This window comes from Trichosurus vulpecula, chromosome 6 (genome assembly GCF_011100635.1).
Source record: "Trichosurus vulpecula isolate mTriVul1 chromosome 6, mTriVul1.pri, whole genome shotgun sequence".
Taxonomy (NCBI): domain Eukaryota; kingdom Metazoa; phylum Chordata; class Mammalia; order Diprotodontia; family Phalangeridae; genus Trichosurus; species Trichosurus vulpecula.
The window spans coordinates 279,970,125-279,984,481 of NC_050578.1; the positions used below are offsets into that span (position 1 = coordinate 279,970,125).

The window sequence follows — 14,357 nt, forward strand, 5'->3', positions numbered from 1 at the left end:
GGGCTTACTGTAGACCAGGTACTGTGTGCTAAGTGCTGGGGAAACAAAAATAAAAATGAGTCTTGGGTCTTCCACCCTCAAGCTGCACAGACACCTTTAGGAAGACGGGAGAGCGGCCCCATCGTCTGGGGCTGGACCTTGGCCGAGCCAGGACCCTCTGGAGCTCATGTCAGGGGCTGGCCCCTTTTCCTCAATCTCTCTTCAGTAAGAGCCCTTTTGAGGGAGTGGATTATCCAGCCTGGTCCAGTCCTGCTTCTGGTGGGCTTCTTTCCCATCTGAGGCTGCCTAAGCTCACCCAAAAGTGGGCTAAGTTTGAAAGACCACCTTCCCCTTGGCTCTCCTTCTCCCCACTCTTGGCTGGCACAGTGCACAGGCAGCTGGCATGGGAATGATTCCAGGGAAGTTCCCTGATTCCCCAATACTACCAACACCCAAGGGCCACACTTTGACTGACTTACTTCTGGGATCACAGGAGAATGGTAGGATCTAGATGGGGAAAAGATTGTAGAGGGTCTAAAGTCTCTTTTTACAGAGGAAGATGCTGAGGCCTGGGGGGTTGGGCCTTATCCAAGGTCACGCAGGTAGGAAGAGATGGAGCCAGGATTTGAACCCAGGTTTTCTTGAGAGCAGGTCATATTTTGGTCATGGGAGTTAGCCTCAGAGAAGGTAATTTCCCCATATAGAGTATAAGTTCCTTGAGTAGCTTATAATTTCATTTTTGTCCATGTATCCCTATAACTTAGGACAGGGGACAGCTATGGGGCACCACAGTGCACAGAGCACCAGGCCTGGAGTCAGGAAGACTCAGCTTCAAGAGTTTAAATCTGGCATCAGATACTTCATAGCTGTGTGAAACCTCAGCAAGTCGCTTCACCCTGTTTGCCTAAGTTTCTTCATCTGCAAAATAAGCTGGAGAAGGAAATGGCGAACCAGTCCAGCGTTTTTGCCATGAAAATTGCAAATGGGATCATGGAGAGAGAGTCAACCACAGCTGAAAAATGACTGAACAACAAAACCTGGGACAGTGCCCAGCACACAGTAGGTCCTTAATAAATGCTTGATGGGTGAACAGTGGATAGCAGGGGCCGTGGATGAATGAGACATAGGCCAGGTGGGTTTGGACAGGGGAAGGAGGATTAGAAGAGGTAAAGGCCAGCTCCAAGCAAAACTATGACTAAGCTTTCCTCCCGCCTCCACACCTACCCTGTGTCCTGGCTTTACTTCCCCTGAAGAGTGAAATGACCCTAAGACCTCACTCCTTGTAACCTGATAAACTAATCCATATTAATGGCAAAGGGCTAGAGGGCCTCTCCTCCTTCCAACTGAAATGGGCATTAAAAATGCCCACATGGAGACAATGCTATCATCTTTGCCCCATAACCCACCAGTAACTTAAGCTAGGTAGGAGGTGTCCTGAGATCTACCATACTATGACTTAAACAGGTTGTCATGGACCAGTCTGACCACTTCATCACCATGGATGAGAAAACATGGGTTGTTGTAAATGAACTTTTGGATCACCCCTGTTTATAGGTGAGTACACTCAACTCAACTAGTGTCCAAAAGACACCCCCTCCTCAGGGTCCTGCTGGCCCCTGTTGGTGAGAACTGCCAACTAGTGATAGAGCAGTGGAAAGGGTGTTGGCTTTGGAGCCAGAAGACTTGGATTGGGTTGGAATCTTGCTTTAGCTACTTACTCCCTGTGTGACCTTGGGAAGGTCACCTTACTTTTGATAGCCAGTGAGTTGCTTTCTGCTCCCCATCTCTGATACTGTCAGTTTTCCTGATTGGGCCTTCACTTTCTTCCTTTGTAAAATGAAGATGCTGGACTAACTGAATTCTGAAGAGCCTTCCTCCGACCTGAGGCTGTCACGCTGTAATCTTTATAAACATTTTCGCATTCATCTTTAGCATTTCTAGAGCCTGTGATTTCAATGTGCCCTCATGCAGATCACAGCCTCTATGTGATTCACCTTTTGGGCTGGGAGTCAGAAAGGCCTGGGTTCAAATGCAGGCCCAGACATTTACTAACTGTGCAGCTCTGGACAAGCCTCTTCACCTCTGCTTGCCTCAGTTTCCTCAGCTGTAAAATGGGGATAATAATAGCCCCTCCCTTCCAGAGCTGTTAGCATGGTACCTGGCACACGGTAAGTAAATGTTAGTTATGAATTCTTAGCTACTATTAAGTTACTCTCCTGCAGCCCAGTAAAAGAAGATTCACTCCCCACTGAGCTTGTCTGGTCCTCAAACACACCCTAATCCACCTTTGGGGCCAGGCTTGAAATCTTTCTGCCCTGCCAGACCCTGGGCTCCTCCATTTCTCCCCAACATGTCCCATCGTGGCTTATAAGAGCCCAGGGTCTCTTCCACACTTAGATGAGACATTGGACTTCATCTAATCCAAATACTTCATTGTGAGGAAACTGAGGCCAAAAGGAGAAGTTAGGTGAGGTTTGCCCACTCACTTTCAACTAAACTAGTGTCCAAAAGAGATAGCAGAACCCACCACTTCTCACGCTGTTCAAAGCAGATGGATGCGGTATTTGTGACTGGGATGGAGTCGGAGGTTGGCAAATCTATCGGTCAGCACCTGGGACAGGTACCTTTATAGACTAAGGAGCCCTCAGTGCCCCTAGATGAGAGGAACACTGCTGTCTGAAATACAAATTCTTCCCATGTGTAACAGCCTGACACAGACCATCCTCTGTTGGTGTAGTGGGAAGGGGGATAGATTTAGATTTAGGGAAACCGAGTTCAAATACCAACTGTGCTTCTACCTGGGTAACACTGAGCCAGTAACTTTCCCTCTCTGAGCCTCAGTTTCATTCTTTTAAAATCCAAGGGTGTACTAACTGATCTCTGAGGTCCCTTCCAGCGCTCTGATGAAAGGGTATAGACCCTTTTGTCAGCAGGGGACCAGAGGCAGGGGTATGCTGGAGCCAACTCCAACGAGCTCCAGAACCAACTGTTAACTTTTCCGTATGAGCATTTATACCTTGGAAATCAGGAAACACTACAAATCAGGGCTTTATTTATTTATTCATCTTATTGTCTAGACTTAAGTGAGGGAGAAAATCTTAATAATGCCGGTTAAACTTAAAAGTGTGTTGTGCAGTCAAAACCTGACTCATGTACCCCTGGCTGGAGGATTCATTTAGGTTGCAGGCAGGGGAGAGGTGGGATGATCATTTTTCCAGCAGGTCCTTCCAATCTGGGAAGTGTTTGAGTCCAGATGGGCTGATGATGAATGATCCATAACCAGCTTCACAGTCTGGGGAGGTTCATTACCATGAAAATGGCTGCAGGGGAACTTCTGTTAAAGTTGCAGTAACGCATGAAATGAATTATTAGTAAGTCATGGAGGGGCTTCCAGCTAGCTCAGTAGGAGAACCCATGCTTGACAAAATCATAGCTCTCCTGAGGGATCAATGATTTGGGAAGACCCCCATCCCAGCATAGGAACAAAAGAAAAGTAATTGGTAATGTTGAGCCATGCGAATCGTGACCATGGATATACACACATATATACATACATACAAATTGTAAAGCCCTTAGCATGGTACCTGGCACATAGTAAGTAAATGTTAGTTATTAATTCTTAGCTACTATTAAGTTACTCTCCTGCTATATATGTGTGTGCATGTGTGTGCATATATACATATACATATATACATATCCATACATATATGCACACACACACACACACACACACACATATATATATATATATATATATATATATATACACACACATATATATACACATAAAATGCTGGGATCTTACAACATAGGTGAAAGGACCCAGAGGATATGTAGTCTATTCTGCCCAAGTGACAGATGAGGAAACTGAGGCCCCATAGGTGAAGTGACTTGCCCAAGGCCTCATGAAGAGTAAATGGCACAGCTGGGATTTGAACCCAGATTCACTGGCTCCAGAGGCAAAACTTTTCTTACCCTATCATGCAATGGGCCCATGATTGCTTAATACCATCTTTGTGTCAGGAACATACTCTACTTGCCATACTGTCATTTTACTAGGAAAATGAACTGATAATACACTGAATGGAGCAGTTTGGAGATATCCCTTCCTATCCCCACAATATCTAAATGATCTTTCAAAGCCTGATTATTCTTGGCTGGATTTTTGACCTGAAATGGGAGCTTTAAATTATAGGCCTCCTCCAGCTTCCTCAGGCCTTATAAGCTGCAGCATCAGCGAATTTTCTTTGGGCAACAGCAGGTAGAAAGATTCAGAGTAAATATAGTTCCTTGATAGTATACAATACATATTCAGGCAAATAGGGGCAAGGTCTGCTAATGCGTTCTAGAGGTGACTGATGTGGCTCCTGAGGCATCTTGGACACAGGGCACCCGTGGGTCTTTGCCCACTGCACTTATGCACTATGGCAGATTGGGGAGGGTGCTGGTGAGAACTCCTCCCTTGGCAGCTTCCAGACCAGGAGTCACAGATCTTTGGTTATTCTGGTCATGGGGGCAAATTGAGATTTTTGTGTTTATGGCCACCAGCACTGAAAGACACCTTTAAGACTGATTCACAAAGGCCACTGACAAATGGAGTAGGGTCCAACAGAGGCAACATCCAGAGAATGATATAGCTCACACGTCACTTTTCCTTCTGTTGCAGTTCACAAAGGCAGGAGCACATAGCATATGGAGAGACATCCTGGGGGTCAGGAAGATGTGGGTGTGAGTCTTGTCTCTGCCACACTGGCTCTGACCCTGGGCCAGTCACAGCCTCAGTGTTCAAGCTATTCTCTAAGATTGCCGAGCAGATGCTTGTCTCCATTGGTAGAGAAAGCTTCCTCATCGAGAGTTATTGGCACAAGGGAAATCCCAGGTCTGGGCTCTTTCACCCTGTCAATAAAGGGGGAAAATAATTTCTGGATACCAGTGATATTTTTGTAATTAAATGAACCAAAATGGCATTGGGGATGGCTTTGACAAGATGGCGGTTCAGTGCAGTTTCAATAACTACCACTTGGTGTCAGCAGAACACAGGGAGACTAATGCGCCCAGGGCTTCATCGCTCATCAAGACATTTCCCTCTGGCTTTGGCATGGAAAGCGCTTCTACTCTTTGGCATTTCAGCTAAATAAAAAATGCTGTAAACGTCTCAGAGAGACATAGCATTGGAAATGGAAATTAACTGAAACACAACCTTCTTTCAATTTTCTTTTATTATTTCACTTCAGTGACTGCTCCCTCCACAGTTCAGCAATGCCAAGGAGACCCCAAGTCAGAGACAGGGAGACTGCCTTCACATTCCATTTCTCTAATGAACCCCTGTTTGGGCTGTGCATCGAGACGAACTTTGTAGTTCAGAAAACAAGGCACTAAAACTATGTCTCGACTACATGAATACACTGAAGATAAACCGATCCTTTCATTTGACATCTAGCATTGGAACACAGTGGGGGTTTTTATGCAGACCACGTCTCAACACACCCAACGCACAGACTTTTTGGTTTTCCTTGTTTTCTTTTCCATATTTATTTGAAAGCTCAAAGCCAAGGATCAGAATCCTGATAAACAGAGAGTTTCCAATGAGCGGCATCAGATAACGGTTGGTTGTAGAGTTTGCCGCAAAAGGAGAGAGACTGAAATGCAGAAACATGGTAATGCAGCAAGCAAACAAGAAACCCACCAGGAGATACCGTGTGGCCCCAAGTAGAAGGGCTTGTCTCCGTCAAAGCTGGGAAAGAGACTTGGAGACAATGCTGATCTCCTCCAGTGGCTGGTCTGTAGGTGTGGCTTGCTCCAACTGCCTGGCTACCATTGCCTCGGTTTGTTTTTTGCAAAGGGCTTGACATGTACAAATGGCTAGTCCTGGTTGTGGGAAGGTGCTCAAGTTTCTCTAGCTTTTTAAAATGCCCCAGATGCAGTCCAAATGAGAAACAAAGAAGGACACAGACAGTTTTGATGAGACAAATCCAAAAAAATACAAGGAGCCCAAATGTCCCCCATGGGGGAAAACCAAAGCTAATTATAGGGCTACTGTTTCAGGTGCCATGAGAAGATGGCCTGCAGCTCTCATACTTGCAGAGCTTAAAAAGAAAGCTGGTCCTCAAAGTAAAAGGGAGGGGTAGGTGAACATCCTGGAGCTTCCCAGGGAGACCAAGCTGCATGTTTCATTGGTTTTCCATTACCCGCTGAGCGCTCCACTCAGGCTCGGTCACTTCAAACTCTACTGAAAGGTCAAAAGTCAGGAGTGCACATCAGGATGGGAGAGTACGTCAGGGCAGGGAAAATGTGGGCAAGCAACTAACTTCTTCATTGAAACCAAAAGGACTTCCACCCTGTCCCCCATTACCAAAAATTTAAAATTCAAGTGGAGCGACCTTTCCCTCCCATACATGTTCTGTGGCCACAGAGGGTGACCCTTGGATTTTTTAAACATAAGTCTCAAATTCAGTACCCTTGTTTTCTACATTGTCAAGAAAACAAAGGCAGACTGATCAAGTGGAATGAGCTGGCTGGCATTTTAGTCCTTGGGAAACCTCTGCCTCCTCTCCAGCTTCTCTGCAGCACCAAGCCCCACCATACATGAGGTCATGGGGTTAGCTGTTTCTGCTGTGATGGATCCAGACAATTTCTTCTGTTTGCAATCAGACCCTTAGCCTTAATGCAAGAAGGCATTGATTCTGGGCAGCCATTTTGGTCACCATACAAGAGGAGCAAGCGTCAGGAAAAGAATGCAACACAGGGAGGAAGTGAGGGGTGGGGGTGGAGTGGTTTCCTCTATTCTGACTTGGAGGAATGAAAAAGTACAGGGCTGTCACAGAGAGAGGGTGGGCTGGTGACTGAGGCCAGGCCAGCCATCACCATTTGGGGCTCAGACGAATCGTGGGACTAACGAATAGTGAATGTGCGCACATCTTGCTGGGCTGCTAGGGAACTCAAGAGGAAAAAAAATCCCACCCAAACAAATCATTCCTTCATTAACTGGCGTACCACAAATAATGAATTCGCTTTGTGATATGTAAAATCTGCAAACCGACAGTCACATCTAATCACTGTTGTCACCTAGGAGTCAGCCAACAAGATGTCCAGATGCGCAGGTAGCGGTGTCCTGGCACGCGGGCACCGTGTGATGTGCATCTTGTGAGGTCTAGTCTCATATATAAAAATATTACAGAAAGAAATAGGCATGTAAATACAGTTTATTTAAAGTACAGTATATAACAAAAGTTGATCCTAAAACCCAGAGGACCACAGTTAACACGTCTCTTTGAGCAGAGCCGTTAACGCTCAGCTCCATATTAAAGAGTATCATGAACAGGGCCTAGGCCTGATGTTCCCCAATGCGGAGGAGAAGAGAAGGAGGGGGCTCTCTGAACTGGGAGCTATTGCTGAGGGGAGCAAACTCATCAAACAGCTAGACCGATGGGTCTTGGCAAACAAGTATTTTATTGGTCAAAGCAGGCCCTTGGGCAGCCTGGTTACTTTGATACTGTAAGACACAATGTAAAAAGAAACTATTTCATTAGCTCTTTAATGTTTCCATCTGCTTTCTACTGATGCCCTGGCATCGAGGTTGTTAAGTGTCTGCAAAGATACAAAATAGCTTGGGACCAAAGGGTCCCCACCAGCCTGCACCACCCTGGGAGGCCACAATTCAATAAGCCTAGATCCTGCCAAGGTGTGCTTCCATAGCAGCAGCCTGAAAGTCACCTGGCTGATTTTCTCCCCTATCGTTTGGGCTAACGTTCGACCTGGCACCGTTTGCAGTGGCAATACCCGCGGAAAGCCAAGGAAGGAAAAGAGCCTGATTGCTAGCGGTTTATTGACTGAACTCTTGTCATCTCACCAAATGGAAGACAAATGATGGCTAAAGAAGCTCTTTTGTTTGTTTGTTTTTACACATTCTTACGTATTGTGGCCCCTCCGCTGGCTACCGTGAGAACACCTGTCGCCAAATTCCTTTATAGTAATGTTCCCTCACTATGGAAAAATCGAAAGTACTCTGAAGGAAAATGCCTGAATGCATTCTTTTTATTACAAGTAGGTTGGAACTTCCAAATACAAATATTGACCTGCAAAGGGGATCAGAACAGAGGCAAAGTCAAAAGAAATCTTGGTTTTCCAGAGTTGGGGGTGCAGGGGGTGGGGTGGGGAGGGGACTGGAGAAGAGTGGCTTTTTATTGGCTTTGGGACTGGGGAGCTACCGACCGACCAACTGCCGTTCGGCGAATCGGGACCACTTTCGAAGAAACATTTGTCCTTCGGTGACGAAGTTCTAGCAAAGATAGAAAACGTAACACAGCTCTGCTGGTTCAGACGCATCCAAATAAGGTTGATTTTAAAAAGGTCATACTCTTTAGAATTATTCCACAGAAATAGTATTATTAGTATTAAATCACCAAAGTTTTTTTTCTTTAACTTCCTAGCACAAAGGCTGCCTAGTAGACCAGCCACTGTTTTTTTTCTCTTAAAATATTGTGCTTATAAACTATCTATACAACTATTTAAACTTGCAGTAAAGAAAGAGTTAAATTGGTAAATTTGCTGTACTCATTCGAGGGCTGCTGCAGACCTAATCAGACACTTGATTGTGAGCAAAAGTAATAAAAGGAAAGAAAAAGAAAAAAAAAAGTCTTTTTTTTTTTTTATAACTAGAGATGGGCTGGGCTAATCTGGAATGGAAAATAAAAAAAGCCAAACCCAAACATTTGGGCCACTTCCAGATGTGGGTGGATACACTGGAAGCCTGGCAGGGACACTGGTTAGTTGTGGGCAGTTGACAGCCTCCTTTGGAGAGGAGAGGGCCTGTTACCGGGGTAGGGGGGGGACCTTTGGGGGCCTGTGCAGAATCAGAGAGGTGAGGGGCAGGGGAGAAGAAAGACATGGAAGAGGATCTAGAAAAGTTGGCAGTCAGGGTGATCTCATTTTCTATTACTAAAAGACCAGCATCTTTCCTAGCCCCTTGGAGATGCCCCCATTTTTCTGCCTCCATTTCTGCACCTTCAATCCCCACTACTCTCAACCCTGGGTCCTGTCCACCTTCTGTACCTCTCTCTCCCAGCGCTGCTTCTCAGTAAGCTGGAGAGATTCCCTGAGGTCCAAAGAGGAAGGGAGACCTCTCAACATGCTGATCTCCCTGGCCCCAGACAGCAAAGGGGCTGTCATAGTCTGGCTCCTCAACCTTGAGAGGACTCAGGACCTGGATCCTGGAGCCCCTGACACAGCTCCCGACAAAGACTCCATGGTCCAGGTAGCACCACAGTGGGCCCTGGTTCACCTCATTTATTTGATTGTCCTTTGGGTCAATGTATATGCTCACCTCCTTCAACCTCAAAGGGGTATAAGGACAAAAGTAATGCTCAGGAGCAGAAGATAAGGGAGGTGATCTACTGCTTCCCCAGCCCAGCGTGCCATGTCTGGATGGGACACCCTGTGTCTGGCAGAGGGGTGAGTGCCTCAGGCAGCTTGGGTACTGCGCAGTTCCTGGGGAGACTCTCCCCTTCCATCTCAGCATCGTGGCTATGTGCTTTGACTAACTCCACGGTGGCCTAGTGGCCACCTGGGAAGTATGCTAAATAGATTTATTTGCAGAAATCAAGAAATAAAGGTGAGCCAAGCAGGGCACGATCTTGTGGAAAGGTTCCACCCTCTGCCAAGAAGTCACCACCTCTCTGCCTGACAGCTACGGCTGCAGCCCCAGTGAGGAGATGGTGTGGAGCATCTGGGGCTGGGGGGCCCAAGACGGCACATCCGCTAAATAAATTCTTCTGGGGCTGGTTCTACCGCCAGCAAACTGCTCGGAAAACAAGGAAGCAAGTGAGCACGTACTGACCAAAAAAGGGGAGGGGAATGGGCAGGAGCCAGTGCTGGGACCTGGAGGGTCGGGAGCCGGTCAGAACCAAGGGAGGAGCAGCTCAGGAGACATCGGCCGAGCCCCATTCTGGGCTGGCTTCTGGACCTGGGAGGAGCAAGGGAGGTCACCCGCCCCATGAGGGGCAGGCTTGGAACCCGTTCGAATCCCCTTCTCCCTTCCTCCCCTCTCTGAAGGGAGTGGCCCCCGCACCTGGCGCCTAGGCCTGTCCGGCCGCCGGGTAGGAATGCAGGCCGGGGCCTGGGGGTTAGCGGACCTGGGCTCCGAGATGCACTCGGCCTTTCTTTGGGCAACAGGAGGTGGACAGAGCCAGGGTGGTGTTGGTGCTCACAGACCAGGAGGCCTCAGCGACTACAGTACAAGCCCATCTCTACTTATAAGCAGAAGTCCATGAAGGCAGAGGGAGCAGGCGTCCTTATCTGTCCAGCAGCTGCTTCAAGGCTCTTTCTATGTTCATTCTATGCCCGACTCGAGTTACTCCGAGGTCTATGAGGTCTTCCTTCTGAAGGTTTGGTAAGTGACTGCCGTCGATTTCATTGTCCATGAAGGTCTCTTTATGCTCCCCTAAATTTAAGCTTTCCAGCCAATCAGCCACATCGGGCTTGGTCCACAGGTGGACAGGTTTAGTTGTAAAAGGCTTATTTGAGATTGGCTGTTGCAGTATCGAGGGGGATGGGGACCTGCTGCGCGGTGCCGCGCTCAAGCCAAACAGGTCCCCTGAAGGTGGCTGGCTCGGAAGGCTAAAAACCTCAGACAGAGCAGGTGAAGGGGACGCAGCCGAGACGGCGGTCAGGGGAGCGGTCAGGGCCTCCTTGGCGATCTCGGTGGGGGAGACCACAGGGCTTGGGGCACGTCTCGTGACAGCGGTCCTCGCGTCATAGTCCGGCGGCCTGCTCTGCAGGGTGATGGGCTGGGTGGTGCCAGGGCGGACGGTGAAGGTGACCGTCGTGCTCCGCGTCCCTGAGACGGTGCTCATGACATCCGTACTCCTGCAAAGGCAACAGACAGATTAGCATCACATGCGGGCAGTGGGGTGTCCACCAAGAGTGTGACTGGGCAGGGGACGTGGTGCGGGGCGGGGGGAACCAAGGAGTGGGTCCTAGGGGCAGGCTCGCTGGCAGTAAGTAATCTCGTTATGCCGGGATCAGCAGGGGGAGACCAGAGTACCCAAAGAGACACCAAACCAGCTATCTCGGTCACCTGGACTCAAGGATGAGGAATGGGAGAAAGGCAGCTGTCCAGTGGAAGGAAGGAAAAAACGAGGGAAGGGAGGAGGGAATTGTCTCCCAGATGGTGGACATTTTTAGGAGAGCCATGAGAGCCATTGATGGTTCCAACGACCAAGACGGGGCCAGAAGGGCTCCGGGTGATATCAACACCCCCCACCCTCCCACCCCCATTGACCTCTGCTGAAATCCTTTCCGGCAGCTCTGGGCCCTGAGCTGGCAAGGCTGTCTCTTGCTACTCGTGAGTGTAACGTCTCCCCTGCACACACAAGCACCCGATACACCACAAATTGTAGAGTATTCACTCAGAAGAGCGGAGGGTGCCATGGTTTAGCTACAGTCTTTATGGGCTCACCATTCTGCCTCTGGCTGGGTTGGGCAGCTCTAGTTGATGTCTCACAGAAGAAAGTGCTAGCAGGACTGCCCCGCAGAGCCGGGGGACTGGAAAATTGTGAGGAAAGGCCAAGTCTTGTACTTGTGTTTGGTTTGGTTTAAGCCCCCTCCCCCAACTCTTCTTTCAGGAGAAAACAGAAAAACCCGAACAAAACCCGGGAGAAGGAGGTATTTTAGAAGCCCCACCAAGCCCCAGGGTGGGTCCTGGCCCCTCCCACCGAGCCCCAGGTGTGTCCTGGCCCCCCCCACCGAGCCCCGGGGTGGGTCCTGGCCCCCTCCAGCTCCACCTCCTGCATCTACCGCCTCACAGAGAGGCCTGGGGAGCAAAATCACTGCGGTTCCTCTCAACCGGGACTGAAGGTTTGGGCCAGATACCCCCTCACCCCGGAAAGCCTCAGAGTTGGTCTCTCCAGCATGTTCCCCTTAAGCTACAGTGAGGACGGACTCAGCCATTTTAGAAACATTTTCGACAATATTGAAACTGGTTTTTGATCAGTTGCCGTGCAAATGTTGGTTCTCACAAGCCGTAGGCTCTAAGTTCCCTGAGGGCCGGGCCTGACCTTTTTTGTCTTTATATTCCCAGCATTCAGCACTGAGGAAGCACTGGATAGATCCTGGTTAAATTGAACTGACTCGAACTCGCACCCAAAGGGTGTCCGGGTAGAGGGTCATCCTGGGAGTCAAGAAGACTCCGCTTTAAATCTGGCCTCTGAGACAGCACAGCTGAGGGGTTCTGGGCAGATCCCTCCACTCTCTCCAAGTCCTCAGAACGGGCCACCTGCACATCTGGACGGGATGAGGCACTTTCCATACCTGGAGTTGCCCAAACCAACAAAATCATGAATTCAGAGCTTCCTCCCTCCCCGAAAAGAAAGAAACAACTCCTCCGTTGTCTCTAAAATTCAACAGACTGAGGCACCGAATGCCCTCCCCTCTGCTTCCCATCTCCCATTCCAGCCTCATTTCATTTTTTCATTTACACACACAAACACACACACACACACTCACACTCACACACATTCACACTTACATACACACACGCTCACACACACACTCCCTCCCTCCTTGTTCCAGTAAGGCAGTACCGGCTCCCCCACCTCCATATATTTGCATAGGGTTTTCCTACACCTGCCATCTAGCCTGTCTTCACCTCTTGTCTCTTTAGCATTCTTCAAGGCTTCTCTGAGCTGCTGCCTCCTCCAGGAAGACTTCTCAGATTGCCCCAAAGAATGGTAGTGAGGCTTAGGTGAGACTAAAGGAGTTATAGTGCAGTGGAAAGAGGACTTCCTTTGGGGTGGGATGACATGTGTTTGGATCCTGCCCTGTTTATGTACTGGCTGGGTGGCCCTGGGCAAAGTCTTTGTCTCTGTCTTCCTTTTGGTTCCCCATCTAAGACTCCTACATGCTTGCAGTCCTGGATCTTGGATCCTTTATGAAGTGCTTTGCAAACCACAAGTCCCAATACCAACCTCAGCTACTTCTTGCTATTTTCTAGTGGTTTTGACTTGCTGAGACTTGTTCTTTTAATAACCATGAGGAGGCTGTGTTCAAAACCAGGACGTGGAGATGGCTACCAAGCTCTGAACATCTCATTGGAGACAGCAAGATGAGTCACCTGGGCCCACCCAGGGATGTGCCGGGCCGATGGCCACCTTGTAACGTCTTGTTGAGCGTTTTCCAGACATGTGGCTGGGCTCTTGAAGAGGAAGCAGGGGAGGGAGAAGACCTGGGTGGGATCCCAGACTTACAGGCTTGAGAAATGGAAGGGACCCCCATCAAGCCCAACCCCATCATTTGACAGGAAAAATGAAGCCCTTAGAGGCTGTGACTTGTTCAAGGTGGCACAGCTAACAAGGTGGGGATCCAAATCCAGGGCCCTTTGGGGGGGCAGTACCGTGATGCTTCCCATTCCAGCTCTGAGGCCTCTCACCTGGGCGATTCTAGGCCAGTGATTCAGTTTCCTCGTCTGCGAATAGCACTTTACGTTCTCTAGCTCATAGGGCCATGGGGAAGAACACACTTTGCCGAACTTAAAGCCCTAAGGGGATGGAGGTGTTTGACGCAATAAGATGGTGTTGATGAATTATCATCTTCAAGAGGAAGCCAACATCCCCCCCGACCAGAGCGGGCATTGGTAGTAGGGGATTGTGGACGCCTGTTCATGCCCTCTGGGGAGGGGCACGTGTCCATCTCTGGGGTAGTGCCCGGAGGGGGGTGCGGGGATTATAGCCTTGCGGGAGGAAGCCAATGCCTGGCCAGGGGACAGCCTCCTGGCTGAGCTGCCTGTCCTGGAACATCCTACAACTCGGTCCTCCACGTGCCTTCCTGCGGCCACGGCTACCTCTTGGCCATTTCTTTCCCTTGCCTCTTGTGGGGGTCAATGGCTTTGGCCACTGGGGATCTCTTAGGCATCTCACTGGGGCTCAGGACCAGTCTCCTGCTGCAGCCAAAGGTCATTTCCGTGGTTACAGATGAAGGAAGGGCTGGAACTTTGGGTTCAATTTCATTTCGTGTAACAAACAAATCTCTCATGTTCCTACTATGTATCTGGCCATCACCAGGCAGTAACACAAAACCATCCCTGCCCTCAAAGTGCTTCTGTTCCTTTGAAGTTGGGGGCATATAACTCTGGCACAGGAAGATCAAAGCATAAACTGTTGCCATTCAATCACTCCAGTCATGTCCCACTCTCTGTGATCCATTGGGGGTTTTCTTGGCAGAGACACTGGAGGGTTTTCCATTTCCTTCTCCATCTCATTTTACAGATGAAGAAACTGAGGCAAGCAGGGTTCAGTGACTTGTCCAGGGTCACATGGCTAGTGTCTGAGGCTGGGTTTGAACTCAGGTCTTCCTGACTCTTCAGGTCCAGTGCTCCTCAGTGTGGC

The 14,357-nt window shown here is 49.0% G+C and overlaps 1 protein-coding gene across 1 annotated transcript in view; it reads right to left on the minus strand.

The window, feature by feature from the left end:
• Positions 1-7,163: 7,163 nt before the first annotated feature.
• SHANK2 (SH3 and multiple ankyrin repeat domains 2) overlaps positions 7,164-14,357 on the minus strand; it is a 717,699-nt gene continuing 710,505 nt past the window's right edge. Inside the window, exon 24 of the mRNA XM_036763425.1 lies at positions 7,164-10,842. Within this exon, the coding sequence (XP_036619320.1) occupies positions 10,269-10,842 (574 nt within the window). The 3' untranslated portion in view covers positions 7,164-10,268. The remainder of the gene's footprint in view (positions 10,843-14,357) is intronic.